The following is a 26,435-nucleotide window of genomic DNA, read 5'->3' on the forward strand; positions in this document are numbered from 1 at the left end:
TTTCCCTCATCAGTCTGCTGACTTTGTGTGGTGGTTTCATTACAAGTTGTGAGCCCCTTATTGGGGGTATAGGGAGGAGAAGAGAGAGCAGCCTTTAAACTAGTCATAGGCCCCAGTTGAGACAATTGTTGCCGGGAAAGAAGCTGAAATGCTTGACTAGCACTGATGCTGTGGGGGATTTTCCCTCTTTCTTCAAAAAAACAGAAAAGACCCAGTGGAAAAAAAAAAAAAGTGATGAGTTGTGAGGCAGGTTGCGGCCCTACAGCCCCAGGAGACGATGCGCAGCTCATTTGCTTAAATTTGCAGCTGACGGCTGCCACCTCTCTAGAGGCACCTGGCGGGGAGCCTCTCAACATCAGACAGTGACCAGTCTGGTGACTCACAGCCGGCACAGCCATGAACTACCCGCTAATGCTGGAAATGGACCTCGAGAACCTGGAGGACCTGGTGAGTAGACACGGGTAGCTTCCTGTCGCCGAGGCCCTGCCTGGAATTCTAATATCCTCTGCCAGAATCCGAGAGAGAGGGGACAGCGTGGGAATCCTCTCCCGCTGTGGATCTGTAAAATCTAGACAGGTCAGTCAGCTCCTGCCCTTTAAGAGTTTATTTTCCATTCTGTGGAAGAAGCAGATAAGGAGAGCTGCCGTCCTTAGTAGACATCCTTTAGAGGAAGCTGGAAGACATGGGGTCAGGCCCTGAATCCTCCTCTGAGTTGCTATGTGACCGGGAACAGGATACTTCACTTCCCCATTCTTTCTCTCCTTTTCTCTTAGGGTGGGAATATGGAACTAGACAGGAAAGTACCTTTGGAGGTTTTCTTACCATGAGGAGGCTGGCATTGCTCATCAGTCAATCAATGCATAGCTGTTCATCTCTTACCATATGATTATATCATCAGGGCACTACATTCTATGTTGGGTGGAGAAGTTGAGGATCTGGTCTTTGCCCTCAAATAGCTTCTGCTCTGGCCAGAGAAAAAAAATCACTCACTGGAAGCTATTAGACAACAATTATGTGCTAAACTGAGAAGTATGAGAACAGATGGTAGCAAGGAAGAGGATCCCAGCAGGTTGGAGTCGGGGAGCAGGGTGAGAAAACTGTTAATCTGAAAAAATGTCTTGGAACCTGTTGTAGAATCTCTAGAGATAAGGTATTCTTGGAAAGGTTTCTTGGGTGGGCTAAGAAAATGGTCCCCAGCACTACACTGCCAGCACTCATGTCTCTGCAGTGAAGCGTAGAGGTGCAGTTGACCTGGTCGTCACTGGGCTCCCAAAAGGTGTATGTGTGGAGCAGCTCAACCGGAGAAACACAGGGTTCCTTGTGAGCCGACGGCAGAGGCTGGTTGTAAGGGTTTCTTGGAAACTTCTTCACGGTCTTTTCTCCCCCTGGGGAGAGGACTTGTCTTGGGACTGCATTCTGGGTTAGATCATGAAGGAGCCAAACCCTGGCTCCTACCAACTCTCCTGGCCCAAACTTACCCTGAGATATTGTCTGACTCCCTCCTGCTCCCCCAGCTGGAGTGGACTTTGTAGTTCCACCAACCGTGTTCCCAGACCTGCTGGGAAAAGCCTGCCTCTCGCTTGCCCAGATCTCAAGGCTGGGAAGTGTAAGTAGGACACGGGGAGAAAGTGAGCAGAAGGGCTAACTACCCAAAGCCTGGCCTCTCGGATCCAAACCGCAAGCAGAATCAGAACTGGACCATTCATTTAATCAGGACCTGCTTCATAATTTGTGGGATCTAGTGCAAAACGAAACATGGGGCCCCTTATTGAAAAATTATTAAAAATATCAAGAAAGCAACAGCAGAGCACTAAACCAAGTCAGGGGTCCTGCTGGGTGCAGGCCCCGTGTGACTGCACCAGTTGCACGCCTATGAAGCTGCCCTGAGTCTAATCACAGAGTCTGGGCAATATCCCAAATCAGACTAAAAACCCGCAGCCCCAAAGGGGCAATGTGCTCCCACACTGGTCCCCAGTCACGGCCGCTGGCCTTGCCTGATTCGGTTACTGGGCGTCTTCCTCTGCCTGCAGCTTCAAACTGACCACGAGCCCTGACCCAGTTGGATTTCTTAGTAACCGACTGGAGACCTGGCGGGTCCCAGCTTCTGAGAAACCTTGAGTTTCCCCTAACTGCGCGTCTCACCTCACTGAGTGACCTACTAGAGACAGGTGGTGGCAGGGGCCAGGGGCAGCAGGGTATGTCCCAAGAAAACTTACATCTGGGGGAAAGGGACCTAGTGACTTGCTTCATGTCACACCTCAAATGAGTGATCCTCAGCCAGGCATTCAAATATCTGGATCCCTCACTCAGGGTCTAGCCGGGAGTCCGGAGTCCTGGACCATCTGGGCTCTGGAGTTCTTCAGCCAGCCACCAGTGCGTGGTTCTCCCTTCACGAATCTCCTACATACCCTGTCTCCAGGGCCAATGTCCCCTCAGAACACAGACCCTCTCCTCCACCCCCACCTACTCACTGAAGGGCTGTGAGCAGCTTGGCAGACTGTCCCTCAGTGTCACAGTACAAAAACCCCGGGCATAGTGGTACAGGCAGGAGAATCTTGCATGTAGCAGCTTCTCAATAAGTATTTATTGATTTGTGATGCAGTAAAGCTCTTAGCTCACCATTTTCCTCTGGAATTAGTCCAGGTTCTTCTACTCCTTCTGCTTCCTAGTCTCCTCCTTGTCCTTGCCCATACCAAGTATTGGTTCATATTCCTTGAACACTGGGTTTTACACTCTAATGTTGGGCTAAGAACTGGGGACTTTTGGCTACACAAACTTGCTAGGAAAAAAAAAAAAAAGAAAAGGAACTGGGGACTCCTGGCCATAAGCCAGGTTGGTCATTCTGTATTCCATTTGTCCTGTTGAACTCGAAGACCAACTTGAGCCGCTTAAAATGTCCACTTCTTTAAGGCAGGGGCCGGGAGGTGTGGAGGGGCTGCTAATTCTCAAGAATGAATGGTCCAAATAGAAAAAAAAATTAGATGGCTGAGAGCCAGGAACCAGAAGATTCCAGGTCCTGGGATGGGCATGCCAGGGACCCATCCTGCTGGAAAGGCAGATCCAGGCAGACCTAGAGCAGCCCCTGTCTATGCGAACCTTGATCTGAGAGCCTCCTTCCAACAGAACCAGGGCCTGGGCTGGGGCACCCACAGAGGCTGGTCATAAACTATACCTCCAGCCCCACCCTGCACACCAACCAGGAGGGGAAGCTGCTATAGCACAGGGTGAAGCTGGCCCAAGCCCCAGAGCCTGGCTTTCTATGACCCCTCTCCATAGATAATTACCACACATCATGACTTCAGTGTGACTAGAGCATCACAGGCTACACAGCCCGTCCACGTGGACCATCTCATTTCATCACGGAGGTGTGAAGAAGAGGAACCAAAACCAGCTCAGGCTGTTTCTGGGGGGAAGGGAGGTTCTCCACCCGCCCCCCCCCAATCAGATCAAAAGTCCCAGAGCAACCCCAGCAGAGCAGGCCCAACTGGGGGTGTGGTTGGAGGGGTCAGACATGAGGGAGAGCCCCAAGGCCAGGCTGAGGATGGGTCAGGGTCAAAGTGAATCTGGGTTCAGGCATACAGACTGCAGAGTCTCGTCAGGAACTCTTGCCTTCCCCAGGGATGCAGTCTGCAGCTGATCCCACTCCTCTAGCAGAACGGCATCAACAGCGGCCGTGTATATGGACCTGAGAATCAGGACACAAGAATGAGCGTTCTTTCAAGAGTGGTGGGGCAAAATATTTCCAGCCCAGGAGATGGTTTCAAGAGGCTGCCACACACACCTGGGAGGCCTGTCTATCTGCACCTTGGATTGTGTGACCCTGTATCCAAAGGGCAAAGAGACGCTGGGGTGCCAGGTGGGGCCCCTTTAAGCCTCAAGACTTGCCGCAGAGGCTTGGAGTAGCTTAAACTCTCCCCCTAAAACCACAGCCAGTGCAGTACCTGCTTCTAACGGCCCAAACCCATGGGAAGAGATGGAAGAGGAGTCTCACAGGCTTGTCCCTGAAGGCTATGGGTGTAGCAAGGGAGATGTGACAAATGGCAAGCCAGAGTCTCAGATGGTCTTTAAAGGCTGTGGGCCTCCTGAAGAAAGACGGGCTAAGGGATACAGACCTACACCCTCACCCATAGCCCAGTCTCATTCCTCCAGACCCCTGCACCCCTTAAGCCACCGAAGGCTGGAATGACAGATACCCTGGCCGGCTCCACTCACAGCTCCTGACTCTCAGCTGGGAATATCCACATAGGGACATAAAAGGAGATGGAGCTTGCATGCTCCCCGTGGCCAGAGCAATGACTGGCGTCTGTGTGCAGACACCTCCCGTGGCCAGCATGACTCAGGCCTTGGAGTCCTGGGGTTCGGCCTGAGTGAGCCACGCACGCAGGCAGCCCTGCCCCCTCCTCGGGGCTGAGAAGTAAGGTCAGGCTGGGGCATTCACTGGTGGCAGAATGGACTAGAAAAGCAAAGTCTCCAGCTACTGAGCTAGACGGAGATCACACTGAGAACCAGCTCAGCCCCAGGCAGGGCAGGACAGACAGAAAATCTGGGAGTGAGAGTGAGGGGCATTTGAAGGCAGAGTCTAGCCTCCTTCTTCCCAGGGCAGGAATCTCTTCCCGCACACTTGGGCTCAAACGTTCCTCTCCTTCCCAAGGGTCCCATCTCATTGCTGGACAGTTCTGCCTGTTAGAAAGTTCTCCCGCCTTTGACTGAAACTCTACCCCCTCAGCTTCTGCCCAGTCCTTCTGGACCGCCCCTGGAAGCCCACAGCAAGAGTCCATTGCTGCCCTCTTGCCCATGGAGTTTCTTTCCAATCCGTGACATCAGCCCTCATGGACTCAAGTCTTCTCTGTCCCAGACACTACACCCCTAGTACCTGAAAACTTCCTCCACGGGCAGGGTTTTCCAAGCCCCTCAACAAAGCGGTCATCCTTGTCCAGACCAACCAAACTGGGCTGGTGCCAGCTGCCCACTTCATCTGTTCTAGGTGAACAGATGAAGGTAACAGTGGCCCTTCTGCTGGCCACGTCACTCCCATGACTCATCTTAAGCTTGTAGGCAACAAACTCCCAAGTGTTTCTTACGAACTGTTGTTACCTGGTCTTCCCTAACTTATCCCTGGATGGGTAAAGTTTTAAACCTGAGTCCTGGCTTGTATATTTTTCCCCACGCAATTTCATCTGGTTAGGTTGGGCCCATGGTTCCAGCTTGTAAAGAACTCTGTGTTGCCTGAGAGTGCCCCCAAAGCTGGGTTGAGAGTGCTGAAGAGGAGGGGACCCAGGATAGATCCCTGAGGCATGCTAGACACCCCTGACCAATGTACCTGCTGACATAGAATCCCCATTAGCAAATGTGAGCTGAGCTTCATGCTGGTCAGTGCTGGGCAGTGGGGCAGCTTCGTTATTTGGAGAAGTGAGGTGGGGCCTGGAAACTTAATTATCCAGGGAGGAGCCTGCATCCTACAGTGGAGGGAAGGAGAAGAGTAACATTTTGGGCCCTACCACAGGCCAAGTACTTTGCATCTCTTTACACCCCGCACCTTCCCCTAAGCCCCTCAATACTGGACACTGTTACAGCCCCTGCTCCTCCCCAGTGCTCACAGCAATTTTCTAACTAGATTCTAGCTCCACTCAGCCTCATTCTGGTCATTGTGTTTCTTGCCTTCTTTGGGGCATGTGGCCCTGGCCTATGACCAGGCTGTTGTCTGCTGGGTGCCTGTCTATGCCACACGCTGGTGTGGCCCATCTTGGGACCTGTGTCTATGCAAGGTGGGTGTTGCTGTCAGAGTGCGTGTGTGCATGAGGGCCTTGGGTTTCTGCAGCTTTTCATGTCAAAGAATGGGCACACCGCTCACACAAACGGGCCGCCCTGCGCTCCCTCTGGGCACGGGATTGGAGGGCTTCCTCAGCACCACATGCCCCCCAGTATTCAGGATTCCTGATTCCTCAACTTCCCATGAGGAAAGAGCCAACCTTGCTTTATTGCCTCTCTCCATAGTTTGGGGGAGATTGGGGGAGCTAGAACTCCTATGTGTGGGAAGTGGCTTTAACACGTGCCACTCCTGAACCCCCAAAACGTCTGTTTGACACCTCCTGCTGAGATGTGCCGTCAGTTCCCAGCACCCCTCAAACCAGCTTCCTCCCATCTTCCTCTCTCTGACGCTGCCAAACAAATACCTCTTGGCAAGGAGGAAGAGACAGGCCCCTCCCAACCCCCCTCTAAATCTGGTTCTCAGGAGATGGGAGCCCTAGGGACAGAAACCCAGGGCTTTCTGGGTCAGATAGGCTGGTTGGACCTAAGCCCTCACCCAGGCACAGCCAAGGTAGGTGGAGTTCAGCCCTGCTGACCGCCCTGGGCCCTGCTGCTCTCCTCCCTCTGCATGAATGGCTTGGCTCTGCGTGAAGACTGCTGAATTCCAGTATTAGTCAAGTGGGTGTGCTCAATGACAATACTGGAAATAGCTCCCAATAGAGAGAGAGCAGTCAAGATAGGATCTAGGATCCAGGCGGTCAAGGTTATTGGGAGAAGGCAGAATGCAGAAGGTGACGGAGTGAGTCCCTGCTGAGACACTAGCCTAAGTCTCAGATTATCAGGGCTCCTGGCCTTCTCTGGGAAACTGCTTTCAGAGCAGGTCAGCACACATCTGTCCTATGTAAAACACATGACCTTGGGAGGGGGACACAGAAGGCCTGCTTCTAAGACCTTTGCCATCTGGTTAGAAAGTGGTCATCCCAACCCTGGGTGCTGTAATAAATGCACACGCATCATAAGGAGAAGAGAGAATTCCAAGAGGGGAGCCAGCAAGGATGTGGGAAGATGGGATTGAATTCGGCTTTGGAGGAAGGGTAGAAATTAGATAGGCCAATTTGGAAAGAAAGACCTGCTAGGCAGAAGGAAAAGGCCAAGGGGTGACCTAGAGCAATAATATATTAATAGAAGACAAAGTTTGAAAGGTCAGAGGAATATACATTTGGGAGGAACATAAAGGCTCTGTTGGGGAGGTTACACTTCATCCCACAGGTCCATGGTTTTCAAATGAAAGTAGAACCATTTTCTTCAACAAAAGCTTATGTGTGAAGCACTACACAAGTCAAAAGTGGAGAGCTATAGTTTAAAGTCAAGAAGGGGAGCCTGGAGCCACACCACCACTCTCCACCCCAGGGGAACCCTGTGACACACACACACAGTCATGGGTACTCTAAAGAAAGTCCTTGGAGCTGGGCGCTGCTGTCACATACCTGCAGTCCTAGCTACACAGGAGGCTGAGGCAGGAGGAGGATCACTTGGGCCCAGGAGGTCGAGGTGTAGTGTGCTATGATCACACCTATTAATAGCCACTGCACTCCAGCCTGGGCAACATAGCAAGACACTATCTATCAAAAAACAAAAACAAAGGTGTGTGTTTGGGAGAGAAATTCCATGGAATCCTACTGCATGGGATGTTCTGCAATTAGTTCTAAACTTTATTTAAAAAAAAAATGTTTTGTAGAGTTGAGGTCTCGCTATGTTGTGCAGGCTGGTCTTGAACTCCTGGTTTCAAGCAATCCTCCCACCTAAGCCTCCCAAAGTGCTGGGAGCCACTGTGCCCAGCAGTTCTGAAATTTAGCAATGTGTGAATGGCACTAAGTTTGGCTTACTCTACTCTTTTTTTTGAGACTGGGTCTTGGTCTGTTACCCAGGCTGGAGTGTAGTGGCATGATCATAGTTCACTGCAGTCCGAAATTCCTTGGCTGAAGTGATCCTTCTGCCTTGTTCTCCCAAAGTGATGGAATTACAGGCCTGAGCCACCATGCCCAGACTCCAATCAATCTTCTACTGACGAACATTATCACAAATATGACTTTTTCTTATAGTTGACTTTGTTATTAAATGTGAAATTGAGACCTGGTACGGTAGCTCATACCTGTAATCCCAGCACTTTGGGAGGCCGAGGTGAGTGGATCACTTGAGGTCAGGAATTCGAGACCAGCCTGGCCAACATGGTGAAACCCTGTCTCCACTAAAAATACAAAAAAATTACCTGGGTGTGGTGGCAGATGCCTGGAATCCCAACTACTCGGGAGGCTGAGGCAGGAGAATTGCTTGAACCCAGGAGGCGGAGGTTGCAGTGAGCCAAGATCGTGCCACTGCACTCCAGCCTGGGCAACAAGAGCAAAAATCCACCTCAAAAAAAAAAAAAAGTGAAATTGAAAAAATAAATAAATAAAGACAAAAAACAAAAGAAAACCACTGCTTATGGGTGATGGGGAACCGGCAAAGGACTTTAAGCAGAACACTGAGGCAGTGGGATTTGTGTTTTAGAACACGCACCCCGTCCTCTGTGCAGGACGTGGACAGGAGTAGAGAAGCTGGTGGAGACGGGACCCATGGAGAGATGGTCTCCTGAGCGTTAGCGTGAAGAGAAGGAAGACTAGACTGAGGCAATGGCAGAGGGATGCTGTGGGAAGAGTTGGCAGATGGCTCTGCCCTTGCACTGATGTATCTCCCACACCTGCTTCTCACAGAGCCCCATTCCCCCAGAGCCAGAAGGAAAGACCCAGGCTGGGGAATGGGTCTGCTCAGCATTAGGAGTGAGTGTGTGACCCACAACTGTGGCTCCGGAGAGGCAAGAAAGCCCTGTGGCACCCAGTGTGACCACCCCCTCCTTGTGGGGGGGCCTTGCTCTCCTAAAATGGGGGCAGCATTAAGCCACCCGGAGCCTGGTGGACAGGGTACCCCATCCTATCCTCTGCCTCCCTGGGGCTCATCATTTATAGTATTGCCTTTTTGAACCCACATAGGTTGGTTATAATTGATTTTGAATTGCCTGGGGAGGGGCTTGGGTAGGGAGGGTGGGAAGAACAGAGCTGAGAGGTGAGGAGGAACAGGTGCAGGGGACAGCTGTGAGTGAAAGGTGTGAAAACAGGCACATGTCTTCCTTTGTGGTTAGCTGGGTAAACAACCTGAGTGCTGGGGTGATGGAGGTGGGGTGATGGGGAGAGGAAGAGGAGGATGGGGAGGAGGGAACTTCCGGAGACATCATGGGCACGCCTCCTGCACTTGGAGTAGGCTCTCTCCTTCTCTCCTGCCAGTCTCCCTGGGTCACCCTCACTTTCTCCTGCCTCTGTCTGCCTCTGGGCTTTCTGCTTCTGAGTGCTCCTAGCTGCAGGGAGGTTGCCAGTGATGGGAAGTAGCAGGGAACCTGCATCTGCTGCCCCTAGAAGGAAGCCCAGGCAGGGTTGTTCAGTGGAAAGTATTGGCTTTGGAAGTAGATAAATGTCAGTTCACACAAACCTGATCTTTAGCAAGACACATCTGTGAAATAGGAATACTATTACATACCTTTTTTTTTTTTTTTTTTTTTTTTTTTTTTTTTTTTTTTTTGAGACGGAGTCTCGATCTGTCGCCCAGGCTGGAGTGCAGTGGCGCATCTCGGTTCACTGCAAGCTCCGCCTCCCGGGCCGACGCCATTCTCCTGCCTCAGCCTCCCGAGTAGCTGGGACCACAGGCGCCCGCCTCCGCGCCCGGCTAATTTTTTGTATTTTTAGTAGAGACGGGGTTTCACCGTTTTAGCCAGGATGGTCTCGATCTCCTGACCTTGTGATCCACCCGCCTCAGCCTCCCAAAGTGCTGGGATTACAGACGTGAGCCACTGCGCCCGGCCAAGAATACTATTACATACCTTGAGCGGGTTGTGCATATTGAACCGGATGGGAGGCTATTACTGCCATTTCAGTGATAACGGAGACGGTCAGGAACAGTGAGACCCATGAGGAGGGAGCCGCAGGCCACGTCAGCACCCGCCCGCCCCCAGCCCCCAGCACGATGCTAAGTTGCAGTGCCCGACTGTTCTGCTCGGAACTGAAACAGACGGGTCCTTGTACCAATCAGGTCCATTCCCCAAATTGACTCCAGCCCCCAAGGCTGCAGGCTTCCATACATGAGGACCCCAAAACACAAGCTGACTTATGGGGCCCAGCCCCTCAGCACTTACAAAGCATGGCCACCCGCACACCTCCCTTCATCTGCACCACCACTCTAAGGAATGCGATCCCTTTGACAGGCAAAAAACTGAAGTTGGAAAACACAAAGTGATTTGTTCAAAATTGAAATGTGAAACTTGACATTTGGTCAGTGGAGCCTATGTAGGAAAAACCTCCAAGAGAGCTAGGGTTCCTCTCGGAGAGGAAAGACAGTCCTCACCCTCCCGTCTCCTTGCCCTTGCAGTTCTTGGAATTTGACAAATTCGACAACTATAACGACACCTCCCTGGTGGAAAATCACCTCTGCCCTGCCACAGAGGGGCCCCTCATGGCCTCCTTCAAGGCTGTGTTCGTGCCCGTGGCCTACAGCCTCATCTTCCTCCTGGGCGTGATCGGCAACGTCCTGGTGCTGGTGATCCTGGAGCGGCACCGGCAGACACGCAGCTCCACGGAGACCTTCCTGTTCCACCTGGCCGTGGCCGACCTCCTGCTGGTCTTCATCTTGCCCTTTGCCGTGGCCGAGGGCTCTGTGGGCTGGGTCCTGGGGACCTTCCTCTGCAAAACTGTGATTGCCTTGCACAAAGTCAACTTCTACTGCAGCAGCCTGCTCCTGGCCTGCATCGCCGTGGACCGTTACCTGGCCATTGTCCACGCCGTCCACGCCTACCGCCACCGCCGCCTCCTCTCCATCCACATCACCTGCGGGACCATCTGGCTGGTGGGCTTCCTCTTTGCCTTGCCAGAGATTCTCTTCGCCAAAGTCAGCCAAGCCCATCCCAACAACTCCCTGCCACGTTGCACCTTCTCCCAAGAGAACCAAGCCGAAACGCATGCCTGGTTCACCTCCCGATTCCTCTACCACGTGGCGGGATTCCTGCTGCCCATGCTGGTGATGGGCTGGTGCTACGTGGGGGTAGTGCACAGGTTGCGCCAGGCCCAGCGGCGCCCTCAGCGGCAGAAGGCAGTCAGGGTGGCCATCCTGGTGACGAGCATCTTCTTCCTCTGCTGGTCACCCTACCACATCGTCATCTTCCTGGACACCCTGGTGAGGCTGAAGGCTGTGGACAATACCTGCGAGCTAAATGGCTCTCTCCCCGTGGCCATCACCATGTGTGAGTTCCTGGGCCTGGCCCACTGCTGCCTCAACCCCATGCTCTACACTTTTGCCGGCGTGAAGTTCCGCAGTGACCTGTCGAGGCTCCTGACCAAGCTGGGCTGTACCGGCCCTGCCTCCCTGTGCCAGCTCTTCCCTAGCTGGCGCAAGAGCAGTCTCTCTGAGTCAGAGAATGCCACCTCTCTCACCACATTCTAGGTCCCAGTGTCCCCCTTTATTGCTGCTTTTCCTTGGGGCACGCAGTGATGCTGGATGCTCCCTCCAACAGGAGCTGGGATCCTAAGGGCTCACGGTGGCTTAGAGTGTCCTAGGAGTATCCTTAGCTGGGGTAGCTAGAGGAACCAACCCCCATTTCTAGGACATCCCTGCCAGCTCTTCTGCCAGCCCTAGGACTCAACTGGAGCCCAGGGAGCGGAAAGCAGCTCAAAGGCACAGTGAAGCCTGTTTCTACCCATCTGCACCCTCTTGGGCTGAGAGAACCTCAGGTACCTCCCATCCTAATCATCCAACGCTCAGGAAACAACTTCTACTTCTGCCCTTGCCGACGGAGAGCGCCTGTCCCTCCCAGAACACACTCCATCAGCTTTAGGGCTGCTGACCTCCACAGTTTCCCCTCTCCCCTCCTACCCACCTGTCCGCAAGGCCAGGAGAAGCCAATCCCCTCTCCCCTCCTACCCACCTGTCCACAAGGCCAGGAGAAGCTGAGCACCAGGGGATGAGTGGAGGTTAAGGCTGAGGAAAGGCCAGCTGGCAGCAGAGTGTGGCCTTCAGACAACTCAGTTCCTAAAAACATAGACATTCCACCAAGCCCCCAAGCCTGCAGCCATTTTGACCAAGCAGGAAGCTTGGACTGGTTGAATTCAGGTAGCTGCCACTGGCTTGGACTGAAACAGCACTTGGTCCTCCCCATGTCACTGGGTCCTGGGTGGTTTGCAGGCAGGGCCGTCTCTAGGTGCCCTTGGAGAGCAGCCAGTGACCTGAGGAAGTGCAAAGACCAAGAAGCAAGAGAGAAACCCGACAGAGGAAAGAAAACAGCTTTCTTCCCCAACCCCAAGGAGGGACATGGATCAGTGAAACTCGGTGGTCCCCTCCACTAGATGAGATGAAGTGGGGTGGAGAGCTCCTAGGGTGGCCGGGTCCAGGGGATGGGAGGTTGTGGGCACTGATGGGGAAGGAGGCTGGCTTGTCCCCTCCTCACTCCCTTCCCACAAGCTACAGACCCGAGGAAACTCAGAGTCCAAATGGAGAAAGGTGGACTGGAAGGGGCCTGTGGGAGTCATCTCAACCATCCCCTCTGTGGCATCACCTTAGGCAGGGAAGTGTAAGAAACACACTGGGGCAGGGAAGTCCCCAGGCCCCAGGAAGCCGTGCCCTGCCCCTCTGAGGATGTCACTCAGATGGAACCGCAGGAAGCTGCTCCGTGCTTGTTTGCTCACCTGGGGTGTGGGAGGCACTCCCTCCCACCTCCCTCCCACAGTTCTGGGCACTCCCTCCCACCTCCCCACCCTTTGATCGGGTAGGGAGTCAGGGACCCCTGCACTTGTCCCACCAAGCCAAGCAGCCAAGCTCCTTGGGAGGCCCCACTGGGGAAATAACAGCTGTAGCTGAGGGGAGAGTGTCTTCACGGGGGAACAACAAGGAAGACCTGGGATGGGCCTTTTTTCTCTGACTATCTCCTAGCAAGCTGGGTAATCTAATTGACAGAGGAGTCTGAAGCAGAGGCAAAGAGGCAAGAGGCTGGATTTTGAATTTTCTTTTTAATAAAAAGGCACCTATAAAACAGGTCAATACAGTACAGGCAGCACAGAGACCCCCGGAACAAGCCTAAAAATTGTTTCAAAATAAAAACCAAGAAGATGTCTTCACATATTGTATTTATATATTTATATTTATATATATATTTATATAATGGTACAAAATGGCTAGGGGTATGGCCATGGATGGAGGGAAGAGTAGGCTGGCCTGTGGCGCGGGTGGGAGGAGAGGGGACGGAGAGGGCACTCGGCCCGCTGCGATCTGACCCCTCTCTCCTCAGGGCAGGAAACACAGAGTCAGACAGTTTGGGGGGTCTTGGGCCAGGGGTGGAGGGCTCAAGGGCACAGGGCCCAGGCTGAGGCAGGGCGGGCAAAACGCCTGGCAGGATGAAGGGCAAGTGACCCCCCAAACACAGAGGCCCTGGCCATGGCCCCTGGGAGGTGGCCAGGGGGAGTCAGGGGCCTGTTGTCAGCCCCAGAGGAAGCGCTGGACCTGGCCGATGGTGGGCCGAGAGGACAGCACCAGGCTGGGAGAAGTGGGGCAAGTTCCCTTTGTATTACAGCTGCCAGTGCGAGACCAGGCCCTCCAGGCCAGGAAGGCTAGGGACTGGTCCTGGTAGAAGACACCCTGTCTAGAATGGCCCTTGGCCCTGGAGGCGGGGCGCAAAAGGCCTCAGCCAGGGAACTGCCCTGCCACCTCCCGAGGCAGGAAAGGAAGTGAGAAAAGGAGAAGTTTTTTACTCCTGGGGCCAAAGTAGGGGACAAACACCCAGTCGTATATGGCTTCAGCTCTGACCAAAGGCGGACGGGGAGCTCACCTGGGGAGGAGCAGGGAGCCTAGGGGGAGGCAGTGGCTGTGCCTGGGTGGGCACAGACAGATCTGGTACATGGCCCTGAGCCCTGGGCAGAGGGACAACCTTGCCGGTGAGTGGACAGGCAGAAAGGAGGCGGCAGGATGCTGTTTCCCCGATTCCATCCTCAGGGGGTGGAGCCTGGAGGGGAGGTGCACTGACTCAGATGAACTGTTCTCCCCTTTCTTTGATAAGAAGTAGGTGGCAGCAGCCTCTGGAAGTCAGGGCCCTGGAGGTTACCTGGCCCATGGCTACTGCAGCCACAGGCCCCAATGGCACCATGCTACACCTTCCATGGCTCCACTCAAGGGGGCCACACAGCCACCGCCTCTTCCTCCTTTCCTTCATCCCAAACTGGGACAAAAGACTTCAAGTTCTGGCTAAGATGTAGCAGCGGGGGACGCTCAGGCATCGAAAGTGGGAAGCCAGGGCCCCGTGTCACCGGTGTGGGCAAACACGTGTGCGTGTGCACACATGTTCCCCCCGAATCACTCAGCAGCAGACAGGCTGCCGCCCTGGGGGTCTCAGCCCTGCTAGGGCTCACCAGGTGGAAGCCTAGGTGGTCTGACCTCAGTTTAGGAGTGGGGCATTTACGTCATTTTACCATTTGGGAAGGGGACAGGAATGGTATCCCTTAGGGACTCAGAGACACTGCAAACAGTGGGTGGCCATGTAGGGCCGCACGTCCTGGGTCCAGGGGAATGGAGAGGGCAATAACTTGAAGAAGGGGGAAGGGTTTCTTTTATCCTTTTTTTTTTTGTGTGACTTCTATCAAAACACAGAAATACAGCACACGCACAAACCAGCACAAAAGTGCAGCGCTCTATTTACAGCTCCGGCTGGCACCTGCCCACCTGGCCAGCCACCTGCAGGGAGGGGTGGGAGAGGGGTCAGCCACATCAGCAGGGAAAGGATACGAAGCAGGTAAAGACAGAAGGAAAATGGGGGGGTGCAGAGAAACGAAGAGGGAGGTGGAGCTCCAGCAATGTGGACACGAGGAGACAAGAGCAGAAGGGGCTGGGGGAGACCTGACCTGTCCTTCCTCTCTCCCCCAAGATCCCATCCAGGACTCCAAAAGCATAGCTGAAGGGGGTGTGGCGGGTGTAGGGATGCAGGGAAAGAGGTAAAATAGAGAGGCTCTATAGGAATTGGGAGGAGTGGGGGAGGGGCAGTCCTGGTGGCCAAAATGGAACCAACCCCAATCCAAAATCCCCCCACCCCACTCTGCCACATCCCCCTAAGCTGCCAGCACATCTGGTTTCCACAAATGCCACTCCCTACGCAAGCTCCCTCCCACCCCCTCCACCCCACCCCTCGACCCAGGCCATCCCAACATTGAGGGGAAGAACTTTGTTAAGGTTATCGTATTTGCAACATTGCCCCGGCTCCAGCCCCAGCAGCGACTTCTAGAAGGGCAGGTTGGCCATGCCGCCTGGCGCCGGGAGGTAGCCCATCTGGCTGTCCAGGGACACACTGCGCTGCCGAAGGGGGTGGGACACCATGAGGTTCTGCTGGGGTGGGGGGCCCATGAGGGAGCCCTGCGGGGAGAGCATGTGGGGCGGCTGGCTGTAGACCTCGCCCCCCACGCCCCGCTGCTTCATCAGCATGAAATTCTGCTGGGTCATGAGGCCTTGTGGAGGGGACATGACCCCCTGGTGCAGGCCATGGGGCACCATCCCCTGCTGTGGGGGTACGCCTGTCCTGCCCAGCAAGGACATCTGTCCGGGGTGGCACATGGACATGTTGAGCCCCCGCTGGACACCCTGCTGGCCTGGGAGGTTGGGAGGCCGAGAAGGAGTCTGCTCCGCCATCATGTTCTGCAGGTTCATGAGATGCAGATTGGGGGGCTGAGCCTTGGGGGGCTGGTTCTCGCTCTTGGGGAAGTACTGGAGGGTGCTGCTTGGCTTCTCAGAGGGGATGATCCTCGACAAGTCGAACTCGGGGATCCCCGTTGGGGTGGGCCGGATCACCTCGCTCAGCTCGGGGTCGTTCAGCACTGATGCCACCCCAGGGAGCACACCCGGTGGGTATGTGTCGCCCATGCGCCCAGCCATGGCTTTGCCCATCAAGTGCTGCTGGGGAGGCATGGGGCCTGGCGGCTGGTTGGGCAGGTCCTCGGGAGGCAGGGGCATGCCTGACGGGTAGTGCTGCTGCAGGCCAGGCCCCCCGCCCCCACCCCCAGTGGGGGCCATGGCACCATGTGGCTGCTGCAGTCGAGGGGGGAAGGGCATCATCTGGGAGGAGCTGGGCACCGGGCCACACGGGGCATTCAGGGAGTCGGGGCCCCCTGGGGCCATCATCATGGAGTTTTGAGGGGGCCCTCCTGTCCCCTGTGGGTTGGGATGCAGTGGAATGTTGGAGCCCAGAGGGGTGGGGGAGGGCAGCATGGCGGGCGGGGGCTCATGGGACAGGGGCTGCTGGCCTGGCAGGTTCATGCCCATGGGGCTCTGGGCAGCGGCTGAGTTCAGGTGCATCTGGCTGGGCTGGCTGTTGCTGATCCCTGTAGGGAATAAAGACAGGGGGTCAGGCACAGTGCGCCCAGCTTAGGGAGGGTGCAGGGCTCAGGCCTTCCCCACTCCCAAGCCAGGTGGTGCCAGGGGTCGGAGTTTTCACCACTGGCTTCCCCTGGCTGGGAGGGAAGGGACTGGAGGCACTGAAGCTAGAAGCCAAGAGACCAAGTTCTGGCTCAGGTCGCCAGACACCACCAGGTGTTGGAAAGACCACTCGAGTGCTCTGGGCTGCATTTCACTAATGACTCCAGTGAGTGGGAACAGCATCCCGGAGCCTCCAACCCCCATGCCCAGGGCCTTCAGAAGCACAAAAAAGTCAGCACAACCACAGCTGTGCTACCCGATCCCAGTGCCCACACCAGCTGGCCTCCCTGGGGCCCGGCCTGTCCTCGCACCTGGCCCAGAGCCCTGTGGTGGTGGTGGGGGGGGCAGCAGGGGCCGGTCGGGCAGCAGCTCGTCGTCTGAGGTGGCGATGGTCTTGATGGCATTGTGGTAGAGCGGGGTGGAGCTGGGCATGGCGTACTTGGACATCTGGGTCATCATCAGTGACAGGGGGTTCTGGGAAGGCGTGGGGTCTGGGGAGGAAGTGAATGGTAGGCTGGAGTTCATGAGGCCGCTGGGAGGGTTGGCGGGAGGTGCTGAGGAGCTGCTCCGGGGGCCGCTAGGCGGGAGGGCACCTACAGAAACGGGGAGACAAAGAGAGCAGGGGTGACTGGGGAGGGGCAGATGAGTTCGGCTGTGGATATTGGGGGGGTTTAGGAAGAGGTCAGTTCCCCAAATCACCTGGTCCTTCAGACACACCCATAGGCCCCGAGTATCTCCAGAGCCCACCAGTCTTCAAGCAATCCCTGCAGCCTCAGGGCCCCGAGCAAGGGGACGATCCTGGGCACCAAGTACAATCCCTCAAAATGCCTGAGACTCACGTAATGCCCTCTGAGAAAGCCCACAGCTGTCATTATCTGCCCCGCAAGCAGAGTCATCCACCTCTGGGCCCCAGTACAGAGGCCTCAACTCACTGCCCAGCCCCAGCATGGGCACACTGCTCAGAGCCTGCCTGCCTGCCTGCCTGCCTGCGCAATTGACTCACCCTGTTCCATGTTGCTCAGGGTGGTGGAAGAGTTCATGTTGAGAGGCGGCTGCTTGTTCTGGGAGACCCCAGGACTGGGCATGGCCGTCTTGGGTGAGGCAACCCAGCCTGGAGAAGGCACCGCCATGGAAGGAGACTTGAGCCTGCTGGGCGAGCCAGTGGGTGAACGGACGCTGAGGGAGGAGCCGAGGACCTGGGGCGACTTGAGAGGTCCTGGCGGGTTGGCAGAAGGCAAGGGCACCATCTGTGAGGGAGTCTGGGGTGACTTGAGGTTGGCAGAGGGCGAGGTGACCAGGGGTGAGTGCACCTGGCTAAGGGTGGGTGACTTCAAGTGACCCATGCCCGGTGAGCCCATCTGATTAATACTGATGGTGAGGTCCGAAGGCCGCCTGCCTAGCCCCCGGTTTGGGGCTGAATGCACGGTCCCAGGAGGATTGGAGGCAGCGGGCAGAGGCATGTGGCTGAGCCGGGTGGTGCCCACGTTGCTCATGGGCATTGAGCTCTGATCAGGGCTGAACATGTCTTGGGTATTGCCCATGTCCTGGGACATGGCTTGGTAGGGTCCCTGGCCCCCAGAGAATCCCTGCTGGCCCTGGCTAGGAAACTGTGAAGGCATCAGCATCTTTTGCGGGCCGCCCATCACGCCACTGCTGTTCTGGGCCCGAACCCGGGCCATCTCCTCAGGACTGAGGCCCTGGGGCCCCATCATGTCCCCAGGGCCCCGCATCTTCTGCGACATCAGCATCTGCTGCTGAGGGGTCATCTGCACGTTCAGGTTCATGTTCATGTTCATGTTCACATTCATGTTCATGTTGAGGTTGCCTGGCCCCATGGGCGGGTCCACCTCCCTCAGCCCAGACTGTCCCATGGGAGGGCTCAGGAGGCCCCGGCCTCCACCAAACTCCATGCCCATGGGAGTGCCCGCCAGGCCCTCACCGCCAGCCATCTGCCCGGGGAACATGGCAGGATCCATCTGCCGGTGCGCCTGCATCATCCGCTCCATCTCCATGCTCTGTCCCATGCCACTGCCTGCCATGCCCAGGGGGCGCTGCATGCCCATCGACCGCTTCTCCAGCAGCTGGTGCCGCAGCAGCTCCTCACGGACTCGGGGGGTCATGAATCGCTCCGCCTCACCCTGCCCACCTGGGTAGGGCATGGTGTTCTGGGCAAAATTGCTGGGTCCCCCCATAGGGGGCAAGTCTTCGGTCCAGCCCATGCCTGGTCTTACGGGCCTCTGCATGGCATTCATGGGCACCTCCATGGGCATACTCTGCATGCCCCCAAACCCAGGCACCCGTTGTATCTGGTTGCCTGGGAAACGGGGGCCAGGAAAGGGAGGTCCGCCCCGGAGCTGCATGGGATCTTGAACATCCATGGGTCCCCGCAGCTGCGCACCCATTCCAGGCGGCCACTGATCCCCAGGCTTGCTGTGGTAAGGAGGCGGGGGCCCCCTCACCATCATGCCCCCCATGCCCATCATGTCCTGCAGAGGGCGGCCCCCGTGCAGCCCAATCTGTTCCTCTTTCCGCCGTTTCTCCTCGTAGTACTCCTCCTGCAGCTTGCGCCAGGCCACCTGCTCGGGCGTGAGGCTGTCCTGGCCTAGCCTCTGTATCATCATGTTCATCTGCTGCCCCATGTCCCCACCCGGGGGGTGCCCAGGCACTTCGTGCTCCAGAGGGGGGCCCCCTAGGCTCTGTGTCTGCGAAATCATGGACTGCAAGGGTTCCTCGTACTTCTTCAGCCCGCTGGGAGGGGCCGTGGGTGGCTGCTGGGCGGGGGGAGGGGGTGCTTGTGCTGTTGGGCCCCCCTCACCCGCTCCTCCTGGGGTCCCCTTGAGGAAGGGCTCAGTCTCTCCGCTGCGGAGCAGCAGTCGCTCAATGTCTCGCAGCGTCTGGAGGGACCGTTCCCGATGCTCCAGCTGCTCTTTGGACAGGCCCTCTGAGCCCACCAGGCTGCGCTGCCCGTTTCCAGTGGGGGCTGCCTCCCCCAGCAGGGCAGGGCCGGGGGCACTGCTGGGGTCTCCTCCAGGAGGCAGAGGGTTGTTGGCGGTGGTAGCCGTCGGGGTGTTAGGGTGGGTGCCCCCAGTCCCACCACCTGTGCTGGCAGCTCCCACTGAGTTGGGGGCCAGGTCCTGACTGCTGTCCTCAGGAGGCCCCTCTGGGGGCAGAGCAGGCGGGGCACTGCCAGGGGCCGGGGGTGGCGGCGGCGGCAGTGGAGGTGGCTGGGACTGTGGGGTGCCCGCTGTCGGCGTGCTCAGGGGTAGCGGTTCTGGGGTGGGGGGCACTTTAGGGGCCTGCAGAAGGACAAAGAGAGCATGAGACAGGTAAGGGGACGTTCCGCCCCGTCCTGCTGCTCACAGAGGCACCACGCTCACCTGGTCAAGCTTGGCCCGGGGCACGTTCTGCTGGTGGTAGGCGAGGATGGAGTCTGCCCGGCCCTGCAGCACTGCCTCCGCAGCCCTGCACAGAGTGAGGGCACCCACAGCTCAGAGAGGTGAGCAGGAGGGAGCCCCACCCTCACCCACCCCACCCTGCCCCTGCACATGGCTCCCTCAGAAACCCCAGGCTGAGAGGTGCTGGGCAGAGAGAGAGAGAGACGTGGCCTGCCCACCAGGCACTTACGTGTTGGCCAGGTGGGTGGTGAAGACGTATACGAACTGCGAGGGAGGCTTTCCGGGGACGCCCCCGCCCCCGCCCCCGCCCCCAGGGGCATCAGGCCGAAGGCCAGGAGGAGGGCCGTGCGGGGCGCCTGGCACGCTGCTCTCGCTGAGGGGCAGTTGGGTGGTTTGGCCGGGACCCAGCTGTGGGGCCGCCATGGCTGGGTCTGCTACATTACAATCTGCAGGAGGAGAGAGGAGAGGGAAAGGGGCTAAGTGGTCCAGACGCAGGAAGGACCAGCTGATACCCCTCCCACTGATGCTCACAGCCTTACAGCTCGTGCCCACAGGAACATATGATGTCACTATCTGGTGTTCTCATCAGGCTGGTTTCCATCATGGCAAGAGTGGTGACCATGTGGAGAGCAGGGACAGAGAAAATGTGTCCTTTCCACAGGCTCCCATGGGCCTGGCATTCTGCTGGGGACTTAACAGGTGTGATTTCATCTCATCAACACACCCTGGGAGGAACCTGTCACACACTCCATTTAACAAAGGAGGAGGCCGGGCGCGGTGGCTCACGACTGTAATCCCAGCACTTTGGGAGGCCAAGGCGGGCAGATCACCAGGTCAGGAGATCGAGACCATCCTGGCTAACACGGTGAAACTCTGTCTCTACTAAAAATACAAAAAAATGAGCCGGGTGTTATGGCAGGAGCCTGTAGTCCCAGCTACTCAGGAGGCTGAGGCAGGAGAACGGTGTGAACCCGGGAGGCGGAGCTTGCAGTGAGCCAAGATCACGCCACTGCACTCCAGCCTGGGCGATAGAGCGAGACTCCATCTCAAAAAAAACAAAAAACAAAACAAGAAAATAAACAGTTACACAGCCAGTTAGTACAGAGCCAGAACTGAAGCCAGGGCAGGGACTCTGAAGCTCTGCTCTGAGCTCTGCTGCTGCCCCTCAAACTGGGTAAGTGTATGTGCACACAGTCTAGTCACCCAGTTAGGGAGAAGGCAGAGAGGGTACACAAGCTGATGATTCAAACGATGGATGGATTTTCACTCTAGCCCCACCACTAACTGACTTTGTGATTTTATGAACCAGACATCCCTCTAAGCCTCGGTTTCTTCATCTATAAAATGTAAAATACTAACCTCCTCCTTGCACAGCGGGCAGGTCAAAGAAATATATTTTTTAACAGTAAGTTTAAATCAATGTCACAGAGTAAAAAAATCCATTTGAAAAACAGAGAGCCAGGAGCGGTGTCTCATGCCTGTAATCCCAGCACTTTGGGAGGTAGAGGCGGGAGGATCACCTGAGGTCAGGAGTTCAAGACCAGACTGGCCAACACGGTGAAACCCCATCTCTACTAAAAATACAAAACTTAACTGGGCATGGTGACGCATGCCTGTAATCCCAGCTACTCGGGAGGCTGAGACGAGAGAATTGCTTGAACTTAGGAGGTGGAAGTTGCAGAGAGCTGAGATCGTGCCACTGCACTCTAGCCAGGGTGACAGAGGGAGACAGTCTCAAAAAAAAAGAAAAGAAAAGAAAAGAAAGAAAAGAAAAGAAAAGAGAAAAGAAAAGAAAAGAAAAGAAAAGAAAGAAGAGAAAGAAAGAAGGAAGGAAGGAAGGAAGGGAAGAAGGAAGGAAGGAAGGAAGGAAGGAAGGAAGGAAGGAAGGAAGGAAGGAAGGAAGGAAGGAAGGAAGGAAGGAAGGAAAGAAAGAAAGAAAGAAAGAAAGAAAGAAAGAAAGAAAGAAAGAAAGAAAGAAAGAAAGAAAGAAAGAAAGAAAGAAAGAAAGAAAGAAAGAAAGAACACAAAAAGCTGACATACTGGAAACACTCTCAAGACAGACCAGCTACCCTCAGCACCAAGGGAAGTTTTGTTCCATGGTTATACACTTGACTGTAAGTCTTAGTGTAGAAAAAAATCTCCAATGGGTCTAGGTGAGTGGGTAGGCCCATTCCCATGCCAAGAAAAGCAAGTCACGGTGCCTGGCCCGCAGACAGTAAGTCCCAGCATTCTCAGTTAATGGGAGACAAACTGCCTAAAGTTGTCTCCATTGAGCCAGGGCAGTGACCACCGGGCCATGGGCCCAGCGTCAGGCTGCCCTCTTTGGAAAAAGTTTCTTTTCCACCTTCTTCTCTGATGGACCCACCCCAAAATGGCCCTGCTCTAGACCCTCTCTCTCCAATTTTACATAGAAGAGCAGAGCCAGAAATTTGTGGGGGAGCTTAAGAGCTGACCTCGATGTGTGAGGGTTGCTGAGGGGCTCTTGGATACAAGCTATGGGGAGAGAGGCAGGGCTTAGTCCAACAAGGAACTTTCTAGTACAATAACAACGATAAAAGCTAACATGTTATATGTACAACCTCATTTACTCCTTGTACGAACCCTATGAGATAAATAATATTTTTATAGATGAGGAAACGGAGGCCCTTTCCCAAATTAACAGAAATAACCTGGGTTGCAAACCAAGGCAGCCTGATGGCAGAACTAGTTCTGTCAATGTCTACGTTCTATCGCCCCTCCAATAAGAACTCTTTAAGAATCTAAGGGCAGTGGCCAGGCGTGGTGGCTCACACCTGTAATCCCAGCACTTTGGGAGGCCGAGGTGGGTGGATCACCTGAGGTTGGGAGTTCAAGATCAGCCTGACCAACACGGAGAAACCCCGTCTCTACTAAAAATACAAAATTAGCCGGTCATGGTGGTGCATTGCTATAATCCCAGCTACTCGGGAAAGCTGAGGCAGGAGAATCACTTGAACCTAGGAGGCAGAGGTTGTGGTGAGCCGAGATTGCGCCATTGCACTCCAGCCTGGGCAACAAGAGCGAGATCACGTCATTGTACTCCACCCTGGGCAACAAGAGCGAAACTCTGTTTCAAAAAAAAAAAAGAATCTAAGGGCAGGCCGGGCACGGTGGCTTATGCCTATAATCCCAATAATTTGGGAGGCTGAGGAGGGTGGATCACTTGAGGTCAGGAGTTCGAGACCAACCTGGCCATCATGGTGAAACCCCATCTCTACTAAAAACACAAAAATTAGCCAGGTGTGGTGACGCATGCCTGTAATCCCAGCTACTTGGGAGGCTGAGGCAGGAGAATCGCTTGAACTCAGGAGGCAGAGGTTGCAGTGAGCCAAGATTGCGCCATTGTACTCCAGTCTGGGCAACAAGAGTGAAACTCCAACTCAAAAATAAATAAATAAATAAATAAAAGACTCTAGGGGCAGTACTACTAAATTAGTTACAATAGTCGCCTTGAGTATGGGATGTCAGCAATTTCTACTTTGTATTTCCCTATGTTTGCCAGGCACAGTGGCTCACTCCTGTAATTCCAGCACTTTGGGAGGCCAAGGCATGAGGATCACTTGAGACCAGGAGTTCAAGATCAGCCTGGGCAACATGGCAAGACTGTCTCTACAAAAAATACAAAAATAGCCAGGTGTGATACATGTGTGATACATGCCTGAGCCCCAACTACTTGGGAGTCTGAGGTGGGAGGATCACTTGAGCTCAGGAGTTTGAGGTTGCAGTGAGCTGTGATCACACCACTGCACTCCAGCCTGGGTGTCAGAGAGAGACCCTGTCTCTAAACAATAAATAAATAAAACTCACAAAGCTTCTACAATGGTGCAGTCTGATGTGACATAAGTGAACTGGAGGTGTTGGCTATGGGGGGAGGTGTCTGGCCTGGGAGGCAGTAAAGGGTTCTATCATCAAAGGGTTCAGCCAGAGGCTTGGCGACCACCAGGTTAGTCCCACAGGGGAGAGAGAACCGATACAGGATGGTCTGTGAGGTTCCAGTTAGCTGTAGAGGTTTGGTATTTGACCCTCTGCACCCCGGCCACAGACATAGTCTGCTCACTCCATCACATTTGCTGACTCTCTTTCCTCCTCTGTAATTGACATTATGATAACACTGACCTCACAAGGCTATTGTAAGGATTAAATAAAATAGAGTAGCAAAGTAGTCAACATACTCTTTTCTTTCTTATTTCTACCATCCCCGCCTTCAAGAAATTCACAATTTAATAGTCTCTAGCTAGTTTCTTTTTCTTCTTTCTTTACTTCTTTCCTTTCTCTCTCTCTCTCTCTCTCTTTAGAGATGGGGTCTCCCTATGTTGGCCAGGCTGTTCTTGAACTCCTGGGCTCAAGCAATCCTCCGGTTTCAGCCCTGCAAATTCTGGGGATTACAGGTGAGAGCCACCGCACCTAGCCTCTCTGGCTAGTTTCTTATGTCTCTCCCATCAAAAAGATGTAAACTTTGAGGGGGAAAAAAATGTGTACAAGCTTCCCAGGGGTAGGGGTTACCTCTGGCTCTCCCCCATCACTCATGGAAGGCCAAAATACAGGCGGATTCATAAAAGAATCGGAGGAGGAGTGGGCATCCCTCCACACCCACTTCTTGTCCTGGTGACACACCCTGGGTACTTGCCAGGAGTCAATTAGAGGTTAGGGAAGGGCACCAGAGATACAGCCAAGTGGCAGCTCACACCCAGGCTTAGCAGGGCTTTGCACAGCAGAGTCAACTGTCCCACTCCCAGGGACACTGGACCTTCACTGCCCTGCCTCCACTAACCAGAAGGTGGCAGCATAGGCCAGGAATTCACGAGTAGAGGTGTGGGTGATGTGACCAGTAAGGGGGCCATTCCACTCTGCCTCACCAAGGGTCCTTAGGGAGAGGGGGCCACTGAGCACCTGGAAGGCAGAGGCAAGGCTGTTGCAGTGCAGGGAGGGACAGAGTCTGAGGTGGGATGGGAGAGACAAATCCAGGGCTCCCAGCCCTCATTTCTTTCCCAGGCTCAGTCCTCTCAAGTCCATCCCCCTGGAACATCACTGGCTACAGCACCCTGGCATCAACAGGCACTCACTGTGGGTGGCCCCAATGGGCTTGTCGTCCTCCTCACTGTCCGGTCCAGAGCACCATTCGTCCCCACTGTATGGCTGCTTCCGCTCCAGCACACAGCGCCGCTTACTCCGGGGCGCCACCTCTGCCCAGGCAGGATGGAGGAAAGAGTGAGTGCCCAGAGGCCCCATCCTCCCACACCCGGGGTCCCTCCCAGACCCATTCTCTAAGATGCCCCACCCTAGAGGGCACTGCCCAGGCCATGGTGGGCACTTTGCCAGCCCGTGGTCCCTACCACACCATTTGTTTCTGATTTCTCTCTATAGCCCCATGCCTGTCTCCCCTCCCCCCACCCCAACACCAAGTACAGCATAATCCCCAACCACAACTGGTTCTAATTAGGGCTGGCGGGGAGGGGGAGCTGCTGCTACTCTTCCAGGCCCCAGTGCCTGCTCCCAGAGGGCTCCCACCAGCGGGGATACGGAGGCTCCTGGGAAGTGTGTGGGTCTGGGGTCTGCTCCTCACTCCACAGCACCTCCCTGTCCCTCTCTGGAGCTCTAGTGGGTAAGCAGGAGGAGAAGGAATCCATAGTCTGACCACTCTGTGTGGCCCCTCCATGGGTGGCACCATGGCCAGCCCCAATCCCGAATGATCTGGTTGGTGGGTGTTGAAAGGTACCCATGCAGAAACACTGGAGAATAATGTGGGGTGAGGACTGGACAAGCAGGGGGCAGAGAGGTGATCTCCCAGAACATCTGAGCCTTGGACTATAGGAGATGCTAGGGTCTTGGGGATAAGGAAATAGGGTACCTTTGGCCTCCGAATCCAGGGATGGGGTCCCAGCCTCTCGCTGCTCTCCAGAGTCCACAGACACACTCCGTTCCCTCTTCACCTTGCCCTTGAGCGAGCTGAAAGGGGGCACCCCTGTCTGGGGGTTCTTCAGACTTGAGTTGCTAGGCGAGATCTGGTTGGCCTTGGCCCCATGGTTCCCCGCCCCCACGCCCTTCGAGCCCAGGTTGCAGGTGGGTCCTTGGTTCACATTCTGGTGCTGAGATTGGGCCCCGCCATTCCCTGTTTTGCCATGATTGGTCAATTTATTTTCTGGGTGCATTGGCTTGGCTGGGGCAGGGGGGCAATGGCCGCGGGGGGACAGCGGCGGGCTCCCTGGAGCTTCTCTCCTCCTGGGGTGGGGTAACCTGGGAGAAGGTAGGAGAGATGTGAAAAGTTAACCTTGCTAGGGGCTAGGCATGCCTGGAACTTAATTGCCCCATCCTGCCTCCTCTAATAATGGGGGATGGTAGGGGGAAGGGGTGGCATCTCAAGACCACCACCAGCTATTCCCTACTTCCCTCTACGGCTTCCTCAGACAAGGGCTAAGGCCCTCATCCACCTTGGGGAGTGGAGACGGGGAAACCCTCCACCCTCCAGCCTCCACAATTCGAATGGAAACCAGGGCCCAGAGTTGGCAGAATTCGCCCACCTCAGCCCCAACACCCATCAGCCTGCAAGCTTCTGTGGCAACCCTGTCCTCTGTATCAGACTTAAGCATCCTCTCTTCTAAGATCTGCTGTCTTCAGACTCCTTCCAAGGTCTCAAACCTCAACTCCCATATGTCCCAACACCAGCAGAGAAGGGCCGCAGGACCTGGGGTCACTGCACATGCCCCGGTCTCATTCCCCAGGGACAGTGGGGAAACGCACACTGGGGAGTGG

At 55.3% G+C, this 26,435-nt stretch overlaps 2 protein-coding genes across 10 annotated transcripts in view; one reads left to right on the top strand and one right to left on the bottom strand.

The window, feature by feature from the left end:
• Positions 1-351: 351 nt before the first annotated feature.
• CXCR5 (C-X-C motif chemokine receptor 5) lies at positions 352-12,938 on the top strand. 2 transcript variants are annotated; one of them, XM_005579863.4, is made up of 2 exons: positions 352-576; positions 10,204-12,938. In XM_005579863.4, exon 2 carries the CDS (start codon positions 10,288-10,290, stop codon positions 11,269-11,271), a length of 984 nt encoding a protein of 327 aa, XP_005579920.1. In that variant the 5' UTR covers positions 352-576; positions 10,204-10,287; the 3' UTR covers positions 11,272-12,938. The 2 variants fall into 2 exon arrangements, with proteins under 2 accessions (XP_005579920.1, XP_005579919.1); XM_005579862.4 differs by having other exon boundaries at positions 352-447.
• Positions 10,203-26,435, bottom strand: part of BCL9L (BCL9 like) — a 33,520-nt gene continuing 17,287 nt past the window's right edge. For 6 of the 8 annotated variants that reach the window (XM_005579861.5, XM_045370026.3, XM_005579859.5 and 3 more), the window contains 7 exons: positions 25,534-25,919; positions 24,749-24,868; positions 19,897-20,113; positions 19,650-19,734; positions 17,276-19,568; positions 16,584-16,865; positions 10,203-16,178 (listed from right to left, as the gene is read on the bottom strand). In XM_005579861.5, coding sequence (XP_005579918.3) covers positions 15,085-16,178; positions 16,584-16,865; positions 17,276-19,568; positions 19,650-19,734; positions 19,897-20,113; positions 24,749-24,868; positions 25,534-25,834 — 4,392 coding nt within the window. In that variant the 5' untranslated portion in view covers positions 25,835-25,919 and the 3' untranslated portion in view covers positions 10,203-15,084. Of the gene's footprint in view, positions 16,179-16,583; positions 16,866-17,275; positions 19,569-19,649; positions 19,735-19,896; positions 20,114-22,642; positions 22,753-24,748; positions 24,871-25,533; positions 25,920-26,435 lie in introns of those variants that run through there. The other 2 variants (XM_065529081.2, XM_065529080.2) reach the window with 2 other exon arrangements.

Source organism: Macaca fascicularis, chromosome 14 (genome assembly GCF_037993035.2).
Source record: "Macaca fascicularis isolate 582-1 chromosome 14, T2T-MFA8v1.1".
Lineage (NCBI taxonomy): Eukaryota > Metazoa > Chordata > Mammalia > Primates > Cercopithecidae > Macaca > Macaca fascicularis.